Source organism: Elgaria multicarinata, chromosome 22 (genome assembly GCF_023053635.1).
Source record: "Elgaria multicarinata webbii isolate HBS135686 ecotype San Diego chromosome 22, rElgMul1.1.pri, whole genome shotgun sequence".
Classification (NCBI taxonomy): domain Eukaryota; kingdom Metazoa; phylum Chordata; class Lepidosauria; order Squamata; family Anguidae; genus Elgaria; species Elgaria multicarinata.
In genome coordinates, this window is record NC_086192.1 from 2570030 (window position 1) to 2589639 (window position 19610).

At 51.7% G+C, this 19610-nt stretch overlaps 1 protein-coding gene across 3 annotated transcripts in view; it reads left to right on the plus strand.

Annotated features, from left to right (window-relative positions):
- Positions 1–19610, plus strand: part of SPECC1 (sperm antigen with calponin homology and coiled-coil domains 1) — a 75105-nt gene that overhangs the window by 33004 nt on the left and 22491 nt on the right. For 2 of the 3 annotated variants that reach the window (XM_063146443.1, XM_063146444.1), the window contains 5 exons: positions 463–670; positions 3458–3531; positions 4103–4284; positions 15733–15878; positions 16882–16982. In XM_063146443.1, the coding sequence (XP_063002513.1) occupies positions 463–670; positions 3458–3531; positions 4103–4284; positions 15733–15878; positions 16882–16982 (711 nt within the window). Of the gene's footprint in view, positions 1–462; positions 671–3457; positions 3532–4102; positions 4285–10553; positions 11465–15732; positions 15879–16881; positions 16983–19610 lie in introns of those variants that run through there. The other variant, XM_063146446.1, reaches the window with a different exon arrangement.

A 19610-nucleotide genomic window follows, 5' to 3' on the forward strand; every position in this document is an offset into this window, starting at 1 on the left:
AGCCGGGCTCTGGAGGACACCAGCTTGGGGAAAGCTGAGCTAGCCTCAGGGATTGGCAGAAAGTTTTGGGACCTCAGCTCCCGGCATTCCTGACCCTTGGCCATGCTCGCAGGGGCTTGTGGGAGCTGAAGTCCCAAACACCCCTCAGCTTGGCTGTACCACTTCGGACTCTCGGCTCATGTGACCAAATAAATAACTTTTTTAAATGAGAGGCATCAAACCGCACGGCCGATGTGCAACCTGATATCCCTTATGAATGTGAGACACGCTCCCCCACGTTACAGAGCAGGGTCACAAGTAAACATTGCCAGCCCGATGCGCCGGGTTCAAGCGGTACGGCCCACCCCAGTTGGAGCGAAGCGCCCAGAAACTACTTGCTGCTCTTCGGGCACAATCCTACGCACATTCAGACAGAAGTAAAGCCTAGAACTCTTTCTGCCCCCCCTCCCTCCCCCCGCCCAGGTCGAGAAGGAACGCGGGCAGCTGAAGGAGACCTGCGACCGGCAAACGGAGCAGCTGAGCCGGGCCAGCCTCCACTTGCAAGAGAAGACGGCAGAGAACGAAACGGAGATCAAGAACCTGAAGGAAACCATCTTTGAGCTGGAAGACCAGGTGGAGCAGCACCGGGCGGTCAAGTTGCACGACAACCAGATCATCAGCGACTTGGAGAGTAAGTGGGACGAAAGGGGGGAGGCGGAGAGGCCCCAGCCTGCTCACAGGTCTAAAACAAGAGAGGATCTCATGTATTCATTCGGCGTGAAACTGTGTTTATTTAAATCCAGAAAGTTTGAGAAAACTGGAAATGATCCCGAAAGAGACTAGTCCTCAACATGCAGCACCTTGGGGCAAGTTTTCTCTTTTTGGATTTAAATTCCCCAGCCTGGCACCCCCCCAGACGGGTTGGGCTACAAAAACCCATCATCCCCATCCCACTGGCCCATGGGAGTTGTAGTCCAGCACACCTAGAAAGCGCCATCTTGGACTGCTCTAAATTTAAATCCCCAAACAAAGACCTTGTCTCAAGATCTTGAGGACTAGCCTCTTTTTTGGATGTGTTTTGGACCCTTTCCCGATTTCTCAGATTTCCTGGCCCTAAATTAACACATCTGAGTCTGGAGGAATTGCCGGAGATTCCCCCTTACCACCCCGCCCCAAAAAAAGAAAAGAAAAAAGAGAATAAATTTACATTTAGTCCTCCCTGCCCTGACAGGTGAACAAAGTTGTCACGCTGCCTTGTGAGTTCTCTGGATCGGGGCCAGCAGGCATCTGATAGGAATGCAGGATCGCCACCTAGTGTCCAAAGTGAAACACGTCAATCTGCTTATTTCATTGTTATTCGTTTATTGATTGATTACATTTCTTTGTAGCCCTCCAGGCTGTCCACAAAACAAAACCTACGCTACAGCAGCATATTAAAGCAAAACATTGAAAACCTTACATTTAAAACAGATGGAAGCCCAAGGAGTGATCAAGATAAAATCCAGCAGCAGGGCAAAGGTTTAAAAACGCACTCACGCCGTTGTTAAAACTGAAGGGCTCAAAAAGCCTGGGTCAATTGGAAAAGTCTTTGCCCGGGAGCTGAAACAAACACAATGTAGGTGCTAGGCGAGTCTCTCTGGGGAGTTCATTCCACAACTAGGGTGCCACGTGGCAAAAGGCCCCGTCTTTAGTAGCTACCCGGCTGGCTTCATTTGGCAGGGGGCACACAGAGAAGGGCCTCTGATACAAACTTTGGGTCGGGGCGGCATATATGGGAAGAATCGATCCTTCAGGTAACCTGCCCCACCCCCCACCCCCTCCCCCACCCCCGCCATAGAGGCCTTCATACCATATCACAGAGCTCTGGCAATAGTGGCTCAAACTGGCCAGTTCCTGCTAAGCATCGCACAGCCTTATTTTGGTCCAGCTGAAGTTTCGAGACAGTGTTCAAGGGCAGCCCCACGTAGGAAGTGCCGCCGTAATCCAGACGCGAGGTTACTAAAGCGTAGGGAACAGAGATTTTTAAAACAATTTTCTCTCGCTCCGCTGTCCCGACAAAGATCAGCTCACTTCTCAGATGGGGGATTTCCTAGTAACTGGGCCTTGAGCAAGTTTTAGGGTTGGAATCTAAAAGAAAATATTTGTGTACAACTTCTATTATATCTGATGTGGCTTTTTAAATTGTAAGCTCTTTGCAGGCAGCGTTCTATTATGACGATTATTGTTGTGATTATTATCACGCTCCGCCACGCTCCCTCTTGCAGGCTTTTAAGCCAGCCTTAGAATCATAGAATAGCAGAGTTGGAAGGGGCCTACAAGGCCATCGAGTCCAACCCCCTGCTCAATGCAGGAATCCACCCTAAAGCATCCCTGACAGATGGTTGTCCAGCTGCCTCTTGAATGCCTCTAGTGTGGGAGAGCCCACAACCTCCCTAGGTAACTGATTCCATTGTCGCACTGCTCTAACAGTCAGGAAGTTTTTCCTGATGTCCAGCCGGAATCTGGCTTCCTTTAACTTGAGCCCGTTATTCCGTGTCCTGCACTCTGGGAGGATCGAGAAGAGATCCTGGCCTTGAAAGCATGTTGTTTTTACTCTAGCCTTCTCCTGGTATAATTGTTTTCATTACGTTCTCACTGGTTTTGTGTGTGTGATTTTTATTGCTTTTATTATTACGTCAGTTTTATGTCTTTTATTGCTGATTCAGGGGGCTTCTGCTGTGAAAGGTGGCCAAGGAATATTTAAAATATGTTATTATTAATTATTATTATTATTATTATGATTGTCTCTCGCTCATGGCGGTTTTTCTAGATGGACATGACAGGCATTGCCAAGTCATGTTGCCTTTTACAGATTCAGGAATTTCCTGACTATTGAGCATGTTTTAAGTAGGACTGCTTTCTGGATGGTGGTGTGGATGTATTTTGGTAGGCCCAGTTTCTGGAGGTTTTCCGTATAGTTTTTTGATGTGATGCCAGTGACTGATGTGACTAACGGAATCATTGTGACCTTTTCCTGTTGCCATAGTTCTTTGACTTCCATGGCCAGTGGTGTATATTTTCCTCTCTTTTCCTCTTCCTTTTCAACAACATTTTTGTCATTCAGTATTGCTATGTCGATGAGGTATGTGTGTTTTTCTTTTTTTGTCTATGACTGTTATGACTGGTCGGTTGCAAGGTATTATTTTGTCAGTATGAATTGTTCTGTCCTATTGTTGTTGTTGTAATCCTTATGTAAAGCACCATCTAGGCTAGCGCTGCTGTAAAAAAAAACCCACCCAAATCATTATTGTTTTTCATAGTCAGGAATGCTTTGGCCGTAAGTCGTGGTGACAATCTTTGCTCACTTTTAAAAAGTGAACCCAGCGGATTTCTCTCCCGCCCCTAAGGCATCGGCCTGTACCGTTCCCACGGCGTTTCCTGACGTTTCTCTCTAGCGTTTCATCTCAAAAGCCTCTTCTTGCCTTACTTGTGTTCCCAGATAATCTCCTGGAACTGGAAGACCAGAAGGTGGATTTGGAGCGGCAGCTGAAGGCCTTGAACAAGCAGATGAAGGTGAGAGGGAAGGGGGCCTTTCAGGGAAAGCGCTGCAGCTCGGCGGAAGCCCCTGCTTTGCATGCAAACGGGCCCCCATCCCCCCCCATGGGCAAATCCCGCCCCCTAAAATGTGCATTTTCATTGCCTTATGGGGGAAATGTTTGTTTTCAACTGTGTTTTTTTTCTTCTTTTTTTAAATTTCATGTATTTTTCTATGACTCAGTTTGCGCAGAATTCCTGAAAGTGAGCCAAACCGCCTGCAGGTTTGGGGAATCCGCACAACTCGGGGTGGGGGGTGGGAATCGGTCCTGCTGAGGATTCCGCGGATTGGATTCGTAGAAATCCGAACTCCTTTGATTCTGTTGCGGATTTCCCTGACCGTGCGGCCCTCGGAGTTCCCAGCCTCCCACCGCCAAATGGTTCTGCACCCCTGGCGTGAGGTGACAGGAACGGGCCGGTTGTTCCTGTTTCTGGTTTTTGTGGGGAGGGGGGACCACAACAAACCCCTCCCCCCTCCCCCCGGAGCCGATTCTCTTCCTCGTATCCCCCGATGACGCCCCCGCCCGTCTCCCTTTCGCCCCGAGCACAGGAAGACGCGGAGGAATGGCGCCGCTTCCAGGCCGACCTGCAGACCGCCGTGGTCGTGGCCAACGACATCAAGTGCGAAGCGCAGCAGGAGCTGCGGGTGGCGAAGCGCCGCTTGCTGGAGGAGGAGGAGAAGAGCGCCCGGCTGCAGAAGGAGCTGGACGAGGCACAAGGAGGAAGCAGCCGGTGAGTGGAGCCCGGCCCGGGCCGCCTCCTCCCTGGGGGTGGCGTTTTTCTGCGCGTGGAAACGGCCCACGCGGTTCCCTTCCCGCTCCCCGGCCGCACGCGCACGCACACACGCTGTGGATCTCTCGCTCTCCCTCCCATCTTTTCTGGCAGGTTTTGTTGCCTTTGTGTCTGACAAGTGTCTCCGCTGCACTGTTCGTGCTGCAGGCGGTGCAGGGCGCTGTGAGAATCGCCCTTCTCTCTGCTGCCAGTCCTCCTCGGGGCCATGGGTACTCGGTTGCCCTGGTAGCGGGAAGGCAACTGGTTGCATTAGCCCAGAGGTATCGAACCTCAGACCCGGGGGGGGGGGGGGCGGCGTAATCTGTCCAGCTGCATTTCCCCAGATAGCCACGTTTGTTTTACCGTGCCCCACCCACTTTACTGATTGATTGACTAGCAACACCTACATACCGCTTAACGTAATAAGATCGCTAAGCGGTTCACATCTAAACCCCTTTCCCCACAACTGCCAATTGGTTTTTTTGGGGGGGGGGTTTCCCAGCTTTTTTTCCGTTCCCCCCACCCGGTCACCCGCTCTAAAAGGATGAAATATTTCTCTTAAGGCTTCGTTACTGGCAGGAAGGGTGCTTCAAGCTAAACGGCGCTGGTAGTTCTTTGTTTTTCGGCCCCGGATCTTTTTTCTGTGAGCCCCACCCTCTCTTGGAACACAGCCCTGGAGAGGTTCCCCGAAAAAGGTATCCGTCCCTCGGATACCTAAAAGAGGTTCTGTACCCCTGCACTAGTCCCGTACCTTGGGCCAAAATCTTGAGGACTGGAAACACCGTGGTTCAAATTCGCATAAAAGTTGTGCCCGCCCACCTCTCCAATCCACCCACACCCCAGCTGTGTGCATTGGGGAACTGAGTGAAACGATGACCCGAAACTCTGTGTTCTAGCCCCTGCTTTGCGCATGGAAGGTCCTGGGTTCAACTCCCGACCCCTCCAGTTAAATAAGGAGCAGGGAGCAGCTGTCGGGGGGGTGGGGGAACTCTTCTCTGCTTGAAACCGTGGAGGGACCCTGCTGGTCAACGGAGACAGTCCTGGGCTGCGGTAGCTTCCGATGTTCCTAACAGGATTCTGGTGTGACTAAGATTCCTGTGGAACCCCAAAGCTTGCCTATACCAATTGAGCTTGTTTCGCTAAAAGATGCTCGTGGGTTTTTTTTATTCATCATTCATTGATCCAGTTGGTCGGATGATGGATCTGTTGGATTTTTACTCTGTGCTTCCTCCAAGGAGCTAGGATGGTGTGTGTGTGTGTGTGTGTAGTGGTGGAGCGCTTGCTTTGCATCCAGAAAGTCCTGGGTTCAATTCCCCTGGTGTCTCCTGGTACAGCTGCAAATTCCCCCCCCCCCCCCGTGTCTCCAGGTACGGGTGGGAACGACCTCTGTCCGAAAACCGAGAGAGATGCTGCACTTAGTCGGGGTATAAAATACCTTGCTGGAGGGACCGACATCCTGACTCCTCAGAGGACAGTTTGCTAAGTTCCTGTTTCAGTCCTCCCTCTTTTTTCTTTTCTTTTTTCGGAACCACGAGGGCTAGAATTTTACTGTAGCTTTAGGGGAAAGAACAACACTTGGGAGCAGAGCTCTTACTTCCCACGCAGCAGGTCGCAGGATCGATCCCTGACATCTCTGGTTTTTAAAATGGTGACAGAGATAATTGCCCCTCACTGCCCGACAGGAAGGACAGTGATGCCCATGGCTGGCCTGGGGGTGGGTGGAAGGGAGGGAGGGAGGGAGGGAGGGAGGGAGGGTTGCTTGCCATAGGCTCAGTCCACGGAGGAGTTTTTACACCACCATTGAGAAACGTGTTGTCTGGTATCCATGCTGTGGAGAGAAGAGTTCCTGCACAACCATTGTGTGGTGGGCTCCATGGAGTTTTCCGTTGCGTTGACTTTTCCCACTGGCTACAGAGTTGTCTGGCAAGAGCGGCGAAAGGCGCTAGTGCCGCTCTAGGAGAGCCGCCGGGATTGTTTTATTGCAGCAATGGCTGATGGGATACCATTAGGAGGACCGGGGGAGGAGAGAGGGAGGAGGAACTGTCAATCAAGTGCCGCAGTGGATTTTATGCAACTCCACGGGAACCCGCAGTCACGCAACGGCGGAGTTAGGACCCGTTGTGTGGGGAGCAGCCCCTAGGAACTCAACTGTGGAGTGGAGCTTTCACACTGCGTTGACTAACGTGTTGTCTGAACTGTGCCGTAGTCAGATCGCTGCATCTCCTGTAGCGACGCTACACAGCACAGGTGTGTTTTGTCCCCGCCGTAACAGCGGTGTGATATTCCAAAGGGCAGAATGCTGTTCCGAATGTTCCCAGCGTAAGAGCGACCAAGGGCTCAGTTGAGGGCCTGTCCGGACACGAACCCGTTCCCTCTCCTTCCGGGGCGGGGGGCAGTGTTGGGCGACGTCTCGCGGCTGCACTTTGGGTCGTGTCTCTCTCGGCCCTTGTGGCGCGTGACAGAACCTTTTCGAAAGGAAGACGGACGTGTGCCTATTTTTCTCTTGAGCGTTGGGAATGTTTTATTCACAGAGGGGCCGCCTCCCCAAACTCAGTGCAGGATTAATCTGCGGAACTCACTGCCGCCTCGGAAAGGGTAAAAGGAGAAACCCCGTTGGATTCAGTCCCGTTCAAATGCCACTTCCCTCCTGGCATTGCTGGAACGGGCGGCCCGAGCTGGCTGTTGCTCTCGCCGGGGCAGCAACCCTTAAAAACGAGACAAGAAACCCTAAACCTGATCCGGTTGTCCCAAAGGCTGCGCTTTTCGTTTGAGACGTCCTGCTTTATCGACCTGTCTCTGTGTCTGTCCCTCTCTTTCTCTGGTTTGGCTCATTTTGCATCTGTCTGGCTACCGTCTCGTATTGCAAAGTTGGAGCCGCTTACAAGCAGTCAGTTAAACACGATAGTCTCCGCCTGCAGGCTTGCACTCAAAAAAAGACACAACACGCAAGGAAAAATGGATGGGGAGGGAAAAGGAAAAAAACGTCATTTAGCAGAGCTGTTTCCCCCCTCTGTACATCCTGCAGAGAGCGTAGCACCAGACATTTGAAGAGGGGTGGGTAGCATTTATGCTGAAAGATCGCATTTATGGGGGAAATATACAGCACACGGGGGCGTAACCACACCCATCAGCTCCAGCCAGAATGGCCAGTGGCCAGAGAGGATGGAAGTTGAAGCCCAAGACAACTGGTGGGGAGGCACTGGCTTGCCAAGCTCAACCTGCCCGTCCGTCCGCCCCCCCACGCCCAGGCATGTGTGTCCAGTTTGCGAGGGGCGTGACACGCAACCCTCCACGGAGCAAAAACACAGCGGTGTGCTTTGGAAGGGAACTCAGCGAGGCCTGTCTTGGCTGTCCCTTGCCGTGCCAGAACGGGTCCCGCAGAAAGCTTGGCTGCGTGCCGGAAGCCACGGCCAAGTCCCTCGCGCTGGTTTCGGAGGGCCCTCGGTCCCGGCACCCTCTACAGGGGGCCCTTTCTCAGCGAGTTGACCTCACTTCCGGTGTCACCAGCTCCTCCTCCTCTTCCTCATCATGGCTGCCACCTGTTTGCTCGGCAAGCGGAGAGGCAGGGAGCCAGGAGGCCGCGGCGTCTCCTGCGCCTCCTTCTCACCACCACCGTTGTCTCGGCCGGAGCGAGAGGCAAGCAAAGAAGCAGGGTGCAGTGATGAAGAGGAGGGGGCTGTCCGTGGGCCCCTACTGGTGCATGGGCCCTACCGTGCCGATCCATGGCGCCGGCCTTGCGGGCTCGGACGGCTTGTCCTTTGGTCTTCTCCCAATCCGACCTCAGGGCAGACGACAGAGATGCAGATTCGGCTATTTAGGTTTGTTCGAAGGCGATCCAACAGATCCAACTCTCACTTCGGAAACCCCCGGCACGGAATCTCAGGAGGTTCAAAGCACTTCATGCAAGAGCTCACGGCCCGTGGCTTAAACGAAGGAGCAGTCCAGTAGCAAACACATAGTTGTAGCCAGAGATTTCACTCTTAGAACAACATTAGGGGTTCAAAGAGCCAGCGTGGTGTAGTGGCTAAAGTGTTGGACTGGGAGTCGGGAGATCCGGGTTCTAATCCCCACTCAGCCATGGAAGCCCACTGGGTGACTTTGGGCCAGTCACAGACTCTCAGCCCAACCCACCTCACAGGGTTGTTGTTGTGAGGATAACATGGAGAGGAGGAGGATTATGTATGCCGCCTTGAGGTCCTTGCAGGAAAAAAGGCAGGATATAAATGCAACAGCAATAATAATACTAATAGCGCTGAAGAGATCCAGGTTCACAATACAAGATTCAACAAATCGGTTCACAATTCGAGAGGGGTCACAGCGAGAGCCTCAGGCAAAAATGGAGACCGTCCCAAATGCAGGAACCCTTGTGTTTGGAGCAGCTCCTCGGTCAGGATTGATACATGGTGAGGGTCCTAGATGGAAAAAACAAAACCCTGCAGGGGTGCAAAAATAAACACGACCAAAAGAGTCCTAGGCGATGGAAACAGTCCTGAACGCAGGAGGTACATACAGGCGCACACACACACACACACACACACACACACACACACACACACATATATTCCCCACTTTGGTTTCCGGAGCAGCTGACGAATTCGAAGCCCACGAGGTCTCCGAAGCGTGCCTGAACTGAAGGTAAGGGATGAACGCTGGCGGGCACCCTAAAAGCCGGACGATGGATCGGGGGGGGCCCTCTCCACCCGACTAACCCGCTTCCGTCCTTTGGCTCACGCATTCCGCCTGCGGCGTGCTTTTTGGGTGTGTGTGTGTGTTGTTTTTAATCTCCCTTTCTCTCTTCTAGAAGTCCGCTCATTGCTGTGTCTGTGTGTACTAAGCCTTCGCTACCCGCTGATGTGTCTCCGTCCCCCTTCCGTGCCTGTGTGTTGCTTTCGCTTAACACCGGCTCCCGAGTGAAGGCTGGGACAGGGGTGTGTGCGTGCTTGTCTAACCCCTCTCCCTCCCAGTTGTTAGCCGCGAGGTCACGCCGGCCCTTTCGGGTAAGGAGGCCGTTTCAGAAGTTCTGCCCGAAACTTTGTCGCAAGAACCAGGGCTGCTGGGCTCATCATTGGCGGAAGTGAAAGGTGCTTTTTGGGGGTAGGGTAAGGAGGGCATTTCCGGCAGCCTGCCCCGCCCCTCCCAGAACTTTACAGAAAAGGAGGGCCAAAGTCTTTTTAGCAAGCCGCACAACCACCCTGCACGGCAGGCCACCCGGGCAGCTCTGTGGAAGCCGCCGCAGCATCCAGGCGGCCCTCGAAGCTGCCTTGCAAATGAGTCCACCAAATTGGTCAATTAAATTGGTCAATTAGCGTGGTCAATTAAAAATGGTGGGCGGCAGCCCGCTCGATAAATTTGTGGCAGGAAAATCGGGCGGGGGAAACGCAGAGCTGAGCCACGTTGCAAATCCTCCCCCATCCCGGGGTCTGGTCGGCTGGAGAACTGTTTTCTTCACCCCAGGCGACCAGGCAAAGGGCGGCTGATAAGCCACCGTCAAGTCCCAGCAAAAGTCATTGCTCTGAAAAGTTGCTCTTTGGGACCGGGCCTGTCTTTGGCGCCAAGGTCCCGATCCTGCTTTCCCCCAACCTGCATTCTACCGGTGAGCTCTCATTCCTGGCCTTTTCCTGAGGGAATTCACCTCCTGGATTCAAGGAAGGGCCTTAAATTAATTGGGGGGGGGGTGCGCAAAAATATTTCTTGCCCCTTTTATAGAGAGGGACAGTGGCTTTGCCTTGTAGAAGGTCCTGGGTTCGAGTCCCACTATCTCCAGTTATAAATGAAGCAGGTTGCAGGGGACAGGGAGGGGTTGTAACTCAGTGGTAGAGCCCTTGCTTTGCGTGCGGAAAGTCCCAGGTTCGAGTCCCGGCATCTCAAGCAAGGGCGGAGAAACTTCTACCTGAAACCCCGGAGAGCCGTTGCTGCCAGCCAGTGTCGACAATACTGGGCTTAGATAGGCCATTGACTCAGTATAAGTCATTATATGGGTTGTCTTCAACTATAGTCTTCCTTGGAGTTGACCCATTGAAATGAATGGGACTTAGTCACGGCTAACTTGTCCTGTTCATTTCAATGGGTTTACTCCCAAGTAGGGCTCACATTGGATATACCCCATAAGGGTTTTTTTTGGGTGGCCTTTTTTAAAAAAATAAATAAATTGCTCACACAATTTTAAAATTCTCCTTCTCTTTGGCATCCCCTAAAAAAAGATCTTTGCCTGTGTCTCCCTGTTTCCACAGATCTCTGATCCCGGTCAATTAATCCAGCCCCAGAAGAACGCTCAGCTCAGCTGGGCCTCCGCGCCCTGCTCCATCCATCTCTCTTCAAAAATCGGAACTTTAACCTGAGCAACAAACATCGGAGCACTTTTAAGAAACACGCCCGCCCCATCTCCCAGCGCTTCGTCTGGACTCTCTGCGATCTAAACCACCAAAGCCGTTCCCCCTCGCTCTCTTTTCCTCCATCCTAATCTTTCGGCATTTTATCCCTCCTGCTGACAGCTGGATCTAGACAAGGGTTGTACGGGCCTTGACTCTCGAACCCGGAGCCGACCTCAAGTGTGGAAAAGAAACGACCTTCCACGCCCCTGAGCTTTTCCCCTGGAACGTCTTGCCAACGTACCTCTTCACTTTGTCTGGATTTGCCCACCAGCTGCTGCAGACCCCGGATGGAGATGAGGCCTGGGGGAAATTGGTCTAGCAGCACTAAGGGCTGCTTCACCGGGCATCATCCACCTGTCAGGGTGTCTTGGAGGCCGTCCACAGAGACCTGCCACTAGGTGGCAGCGTTGGACCTAAAACCCGAGAGAGTTTTTCCCTCTTCTGCACGGTTTGGCGGAGTAAAAAAAACCCTCGGTGCTTTTCCTGAAATCTGCGAACAGAAAGATGAAACGGTGGCGAAGAACCCGGCGAACTTGCAAGCTGAATGGATTTTCCCAAACTGCACGTGAGCCACGGATTTATCCCCCTGGGGACGACCTTTGAGCTGAAAATAATGTTGAACATTTTTTCTGCTTTAAAAAAATAATAATAGTGCTACCAGGGCTGACTTTTCATACCCTCCTAAGGATCAGTGGGGTGCCGGAAACTGACCTCCTTCCTTATCTCCTGCCAGCCTAGATGTTGGCTTTGGATCCAGTAAATGGACAGCCCTGTCTTTTTTGGGGGGGGGGGGGGGCGTTATCAAGCCCCTGGGAAGGCGATCCAGCGTTTTGTCTTTGTGCGTTTTCCTCTTTTTGAAGCTTTTGTTTGGAACGCTCTACTCAGGGAAAGTGTGTGGAGCGAGCAGGGCTCGTTCCGAACGCCCGTCTTTGCACTGTTCCTGCGTTTCCGTCGGACGAGCGCTGAGCGAACTTCAAGGATCCTGCTGACTGCTACTTTGGCCCCCAGCCCTGCAGGGGCATCGGCGGTACAGCCGAGCTGGATCTCCTCGTCGTTTTGGGGGGGGGGGGGCGTTGGCCTGCCCCCAACACCCCTCGCTTGTCATCGTGGCCTCTCCCGCAAGACTGTGGCCAGGGAAAACGCGTCTAGTGACTTGCAGCCGTGGGCGGAGGACTCCGCATGGCCTTGCAGGCCTAGAGCCACAGGGCAGATTTTTCTCGAACGCGCCGCCGCAGGGCATCAGCAAAGGAGAGGCACCATGAGATCGTGTCAGAACAAGCCTTCCCTATCCTCTGCCCCCTGGATGCGTTGCACTGCAACTCCCATGGTGCCTAGATGGACATGATAGGAATTGCAGATCAACACATCTTGAGAGCAGCAGCTTGGGGGAGCTTAAAACCAAGGAGGGAGGTGCAACACCCCCTTTTGGGGGGCAGGGGGACCAGACCCGCCTTTGCCGGATCCCATCCGGGGAGCCGTGCGTGCTGCAGGGACCCACCGCAGTCTTGCTGTGTCACGACACTTCTCACACTGCCGGGCCGTTCTGCGGCCACGTGAAAACGTCCCGCCGATAATTCCTTGGGCAGGAGGGCGGGGGATCCGTTGAACAGACCTGTACAGAAGTGCGAAATAAACGCGTCACTGGTGATGAGGCGCTGGGTGCCTGTTCTCTCTCCACCGCCGCTACGGCTTCTGGCCTGGAACGTCCGAGAGCGCCGTGACTCGTAAAGTACGGGGCCAGGATGATAGCGGGTCTCTGGGGTTCCGTTGTGGGGGAGGTGGCTTCCCACGGGTCATCGATTTGGTCGCTATGTGGAACCGGACTAGACCTTTGTTCTAATCCAACACGCCTTTGATGCAATTATCTTTTAAAATTACTGCTTGCAATGACAGTTTGCAGCTGGAAGACTCGAGTCGCTCCCCTGGTATCCCACAGCAGCAGACCAGACCTCCTCCCCCGAACCCCTCTTTCCTTTTTTTTTAATCGTCAACCCCTGGACCCTTTCTCCACTGAGTGAATTCCCCGTACCCCGGGTATTTTGACTCAAATCTCTTTTCCCCTCCTCTAGTCAAGTCCATTCCTAAGCAGCCGACGTCGTCCGGCTGGTAACTCCATGCCAAAAGCCCCCCCCTCTCCTGTCCCCCCTCCTCCGCCGGGCTTCCGCAGAATCCACCCCCCCGGCCTTTGTGCAAATCAAACCCAGCTGCTGTCCCCCCCCCCGCCCCCCGTGCGCTCGGCCGGGCTTCGTGGAATGCCGCTGCTGCCGGAAGCACGCACAGCAGCAGAAGTTCAGCGACGTGCTTGGAAAGGCCAGAATCTCCTTCACCCCTAAAATAAATAATGATATAAAAAACTGGCAGCCTTCCTCCGAATTCTGTTCTTCTTTGCCTCGGAGGGGACAAAAAGGGGGGCGTGAAAGGAGCCGTTCTCGGGCCATCTGCCTTCACGGCATTTCTTTCCCTTTCACTGCCCTCGCCGCCTTGGCACGAAAGCAAGGATTTTGGCAAGGACAGGCCCGGGGACAGCGCCCCCCTTGAGACCCGGATGACTTGCCCGCTTTGCTGCTGTCCGTCGCCCGTGCCTTCCGGAGCTGGCTTGGGTTGGAGAGACGAGGCCACCATGCCGAAAGGGAAATAACCCCCAAAGAGACCCGTGCCTATTAATAAGCAGACTCACGCAGATGTTTGGGACTTGGAGGGTGGGGGTGGGGGGACGGAACTGAACGAGTCTCCCTTGCGGGGCTTGCAGACAAAACAGTAAAGCACAGTCAGAGCAACACGGGCTGCTTTTTCCTCTGCCGTCTCTGCGCGTTCTCCTCACACGTAAATGATAGGAAATGCACATCTTTGGGGCTGCAGGTGGCAAAATTCTGAGAGCGGCTTCATTCTAAAACAGAGTCCCTATTTGGGATTTCGGAGCAGTTGCAACACGCCGCCTTAAAAGGCAGCCAATGTGTCTTTAGCGGGGTGGGCCCCCCCAAATTATGTCCTGTCCCCCCCTAAATTCGTTAATATTCAGAGTTCCAAGAGGTTCCTTTGCTGGGTAAGAATCATAGAATCATAGAATAGCAGAGTTGGAAGGGGCCTATAGGGCCATGGAGTCCAACCCCCTGCTCAATGCAGGAATCCACCCTAAAGCATCCCTGACAGAGGGTTGTCCAGCTGCCTCTTGAAGGCCTCTAGTGTGGGAGAGCCCACAACCTCCCTAGGGAACTGGTTCCATTGTCCTAACAGTCAGGAAGTTTTTTCTAATGTCCAGCCAGAATCTGGCTTCCTTTAACTTGAGCCCATTATTCCGTGTCCTGCCCTCTGGGAGGATCGAGAAGAGATCCTGGCCCTCCTCTGGGTGACAACCTTTTAAGTATTTGAAGAGTGCTCTCATGTCTCCCTCAATCTTCTCTTCTCCAGGCTAAACATGCCCAGTTCTTTCAGTCTCTTTTGATAGGGCTTTGTTTCCAGACCCCTGATCATCCTGGTTGCCCTCCTCTGAACACGCTCCAGCTTGTCTGCGTCCTTCTTGAATTGTGGAGCCCAGAACTGGACGCAATACTCTAGATGAGGCCTAACCAGGGCTGAATAGAGAGGAACCAGTACCTCCCGTGATTTGGAAGCTATACTTCTATTAATGCAGCCCAAAATAGCATTGGCCTTTCTTGCAGCCATATCACACTGTTGGCTCATATTCAGCTTGCAATCTACAACAATTCCAAGATCCTTCTCGTTTGTAGTGATAAGCAATCATTCACAATGGTTAATAGTCGCTGATGATAATGATATTTTTTTTTATTGGCCGTCGATGGATTGAATTACATTTAGATGATGGAAAGCTGGGAGTTGTAGGACTTTCCCTTCCTGTCTAAACATGCAGAGGGGGGCTATGAATACCTGGTAGGTGTTGCAGGTAACAGATACATCGAATATTTGGGGCAGCGAAGCCCAGTTTCTGATAATATGAAGGACGGATGAAACGCTAATCTGTCTCTTGACCTGGCTGAAACGGGCAGAGAGCAGAAAGCTGCAGATGCATTTTTCTTGGTGCACGAGGTAGCGATGCCAAAGAAACCTGCAACGGGTTGAAATGACATCAGATTTCTACGAGCCCAGACCACAAAATCTGCAAGGACCCGGTTTTTCCAAGTTTTGTGGATTCTGCGAAGTTGCAGACTTCTTCTTTTTATTAAAGAAAACTTTCTGGAATTGTATGCAAATTTAGTCACGCAAAAATTTGGTCATGCAAATGTTGCTATAAAAAAAGCAAATGTGTTCGCCATTTAAAACACACACATGTTAATTCATGAGTCTGTTCCTTCCTGCTTTCCCATCAGTCTGTGAGTGTTGAAAAGATCACCAAAAATTGCATTATTTTGGGGAATGTATGGTTTCACAAAATATCCATTTTTTTATCCTTAAACATGCATTTTGGGTGCATTTGATCCTGCCGTGTGCATTTCTGTGTGTGTTTTATGCCACAGGGCTGAAGGGTTTTTTTCATTGGTTGTTGATGTTCATTTCTTTTATTGTTGCTTTTAATTGTGTATTTAATTTATTTGTTTTTATGCTGGTTTCATTTAGAGTTTGTTCATCTGAATTTTATGGTTAGCCACCTTGAGCAGTGTTTTCTTGGTGGAAAGGCAGGATGGAAAATAAATAAATATTGTGTGCATTAGATCCCACCATGCACATTTATGTCTGCATATTATACCACCATGTACACTTTTGGGTGCATTTTATCCTGCTGTGCACATTTTGGGGTGCATTAGATCCCACCATGCATTTTGGGGTGTATTATGGCACATTTTCTGAGCCAAGAACTGTATCACAACTTTTGGAGAAGTCTAACTGCATTCTGGTTTGCATTTTAGTCTGGGGTGTGTGTGTGTGCTCAGTTCAGGTGTGTTGGCTGGGAAAAAAAGTGGCCTGAATGAAACCTCAGTAGCATGACACACGCATAAACCGTGGATTGCTGATTGGGTCTTGAAACGGAGAAATCCAGTGTGTGTCTCCCATGCTCTTCTGATATTTCTCCCCCCTTCCCCAGGCCAAGAACAGAGGTAGCAGATTCCACCGAGGTGGATTCCACCAACCTCTGGCAAGGGGTCCCCGTGAGCCACACATCTCCGACGCCCCCGGAATCTCTGGCCACCGTCAAATCACTGATCAAGTCCTTTGACTTGGGATGCCCAGGTAACAAGAACTCCACGCGGCCCAAATCCTGCCAGAATCTCTCTCTCTCTTTCTCTCCCCAACACCCTTATGCTTCTCAATCTCGAGCGTTTTCACAATGCGGGTTTTGAGGGATGCCGTCTTGGCTGTGAAGACCAAAGCAGCCGGTGTTTCTTTTTCCAGAGGGGGGCGTGCTGTGCTGGTCTGTTGCAGCAAGAGCAACAGAGGGGTCTTTCCACACCTTAAGGACTAGCACCTTGATTCCGCCGTAAGCTTTCATGGACTCTGCGGCCCGCTTCACCAGATGCGTGGTGTGTTACAAACCCGTGCCATTGCTAAGATGGTGGAGGTCCTTGTGGGTTGTACCACGAGCTGTAGACGCTCCTCTCTAATACCTGAGAGGTACCTGCTGTAGTACGTTTTCTCTTTCTTCCAAGCCCCCACTGAACTACTGTGCTGCCCTGTTAGTCTGTTTATTAATTATTGTTATTATCAATTATTAATTATTATGCTTTTATTCTGAATAATTATGCTTTTAGCTTTGCTTTTAAATATGCACGTTTGGTCTGAAAAAGTTCCTACAACTGCATTCCCCAGCCAGCGTAGCTGGGAATGCTGAGAGCTGCAGGAACGTTTTCGGTCTAAACATGCATAGCATTGGGGCCTTAAATATTCTAAACGTGAACTGATCGTTTTTCTTTGTAATTATGCATTTTATTCTGTTTCTGTAAAGCACTTAGAACTGTCTTTTGACGTGGGAAGCAGTATATAAATTGATGATGATGATGATGATGATGATGATGATAATAATAATAATAATAATAATAATAATAATAATAATACAACCCTGGAACTGTCTGTAATAGCCAATGCATCAGATAACATAGGCTGAAGCCCACAAAAGCTTAGGCAAGAATCAAACCATCTTTAAGGTGTTCCAAGCCTCTTCTTTGTCTCTCTTTTTTAAAAAAACTGGCTCCTGCGTGCGAAATGACCCTGCGCTCTGCCTTTCCTCCCCTTGCAGCCGGAACCGGGCAAACTGTCCCCATTCACAAGGTCTCCCGGAGTCTGCTCAGTGGGATTCCCACCAGGACAGCGCCCGCCGCCGCCGTCTCGCCCATCCAGGTACCCCTCAAGACGCTCCCATCCATTGCAGAAAGCGTGCCTTGGCGTGCGTGCTCGTGTCAGAGGCATGCGCAGCACATTTCATGAGGGTGTGCGCACCCAGGGAATTTCATTATTTAATTGATTTTTAAAAAGGCGAACGTTTATTGAATACTGGAGCATCTCCCCTATGAGGGAAGTTTACAACAGCTGGGAATGTTTAGCTTGGGGAAAAGGAGGCTGAGGGGAGACAGGATTTTTCTCCCTTTCCCAAAATAGTAGAACCCAACGGGGTCATATCCTATGAAGCTGATTGGCTTTTCAGGACAAATAAAAGGAAGGTTGTCACACAAAGGAGGACCAGGATCTCTTCTCGATCCTCCCGCAGTGCAGGACATGGAATAACGGGCTCAAGTTACAGGAAGCCAGATTCCGGCTGGACATCAGGAAAAACTTCCTGACTGTTGGAGCAGTACGACAATGGAATCAGTGACCTAGGGAGGTTGTGGGCTCTCCCACACTAGAGGCCTTCAAGAGGCAGCTGGACAACCATCTGTCAGAGATACTTTAGGGTGGATTTCTGCATTGAGCAGGGGGTTGGACTCGATGGCCTTGTAGGCCCCTTCCAGCTCTGCTATTCTATGATTCTATGATTCTTCACATAGCGCATAGTTAAATTATGGAACTCACTGCCACAAGATGTGGTGATGGCCACCCATTTGGATGGCTTTAAAAGGGGGTTGCATAAATTCCTGGAGGCGAAAGCTATCCATGGCTACTAGCCCTGATGGTTGTGTGCTATCTCCAGTATTCAAGGCAGTAAGCCTGAGTGCACCCGTTGCTGGGGAACATGGGTGGGAGGGTGCTGTTGCACCATGTCCTGCTTGTCCATCCCTGGCCGATGGCTGGTCGGCCCCTGTGTGAACAGAGTGCTGGACTAGACGGACCCTCTGTCTGATCCAGCATCAGGGCTCTTCTTACGTTCTCATTATTTTTATTCATTTTTTTTTTGTTAAACACTGTTCCGTTGATGTCCTACTCCGCGTTCAAATTCCCTGACCACAGGAGGACCATTGCAAGTGGGGGTGGAGGGAATGAGGAGATACTCCTCCAAACCCAGCACTGACGGGGCTTTGTGGTGACACTGACTTGAACGAGGGCCTTCTCAGGCAGCGTTTCCCTTCGTGCCCCCTCTTCCTGGCCTCTTTGAAATGTGGTTCCCAACAGAGAGACATTATTGATGGAGACATTGTGGGTGGGTGTGTGTGCCTGGGCACATCCCTTGCGCACACCTATGGTGCGTGTGTGTGTGCTGACACCGTGCAGCCTTTCGTGGCGGCAAAATACACACACCCCGGGATCGGCACGTCGCCATTGGGAAAGGGAAGTGAATGTATTTATTTGCGCTCCCCCTCCCCACTTTTATTCTTTTCTTTTCTGTGAGACATCAAATACCAATAGATCAAACGAAGCCCTTTGGCGAGCGCAACAAACTACCTTTGACCTCGCTGGAATCCAGCAGAGGACATCAGCTCAGTTTGGGCTTTTAAAAAGTGTATAGATATCCGGTTTTCATTTCCCCTTTCTCCGCCCACCAACTCCCAAGAGTTTTAATAAACAATAAATGTTTTGTGTGTGTGTGTGTGTGTGTGTGTGTGTGTGTGTGTGAGAGAGAGAGAGAGAGAGAGAGAGAGAGAGAAAGATGCAAAGATAGCCAGACTGTCCGGGATGTTTTTAATTGCGCTTAGATGTTTTCATTTATTGTTTTGGTATTGATTTTTTATATATTGCCGTGTTGTATTTTGACAGAAACCGCTTAGGGGTTTTAATATATTAAGCGGCGCGGAGGTATGATAGATAAATAAATGAACGTTTACAGAGAGAACTCGCAATGCTTTCCCCAAAAAGAAGCCATGCTGGAGCAGCACCCTCCAGATCTGTTGGACTACAATTCCCATCATGCCCAGCTGGGTATGATGGGAGTTGTAGTCCAACAGATCTGGACAGCGCCAGGTTGGGGAATGTTGCTTTGGCGAACAATAAACCTCTCCTCCATAAATACGTCTTAGCCCTTTTTTAAAGAGCTAGATCACCTTGAGGCAGTGAGTTCCCATGTTGCACAGCTTTAGGGAAAAAAGTCCTTTTTGTCAGTCTTGAACCCCAAGCGAGGCCAACAGCCCAGGACGCTTCACCGGTGACAGCCAGGAAGTCCGGGACGTCCGGCTGGGCAGGCCACCGGGCCCCGCTTCGTTTGGCCCCTCCTGGGAGGGCTGGGGGAGGCCCCTCTGTGCCTGAAATTTTGGAGAGCCACGGCTGGGCTGGGCTCCCTGCCCTTCTGCCCAACCTGGGCTGGGTCGCAGCAGCCCTGAACAGAGAGCTCTCCCCACCCCCCTGCCGCCCCACCGTTGCTGCTCAAAAGGATTCTCAAATCCAGCAGAGCCTGCTTGCCCCCCTGCCCCCCTCCAACGTGCGAGGGGGGGCACGCTTGCAGGCGTCTCTGCACAATCACGAAGTGGGCTGGCTGAAGCGCACGCAGGGCAGGCAGGGAAAACACGGCAGGAATGTATCCAGCCCCCTTCTAAAGCCGCCCAAAGCGGGGGTCTCCCGCCACCTGTGTGGCGTCCGCTGCCCCTTGGATTTAGGATCTGC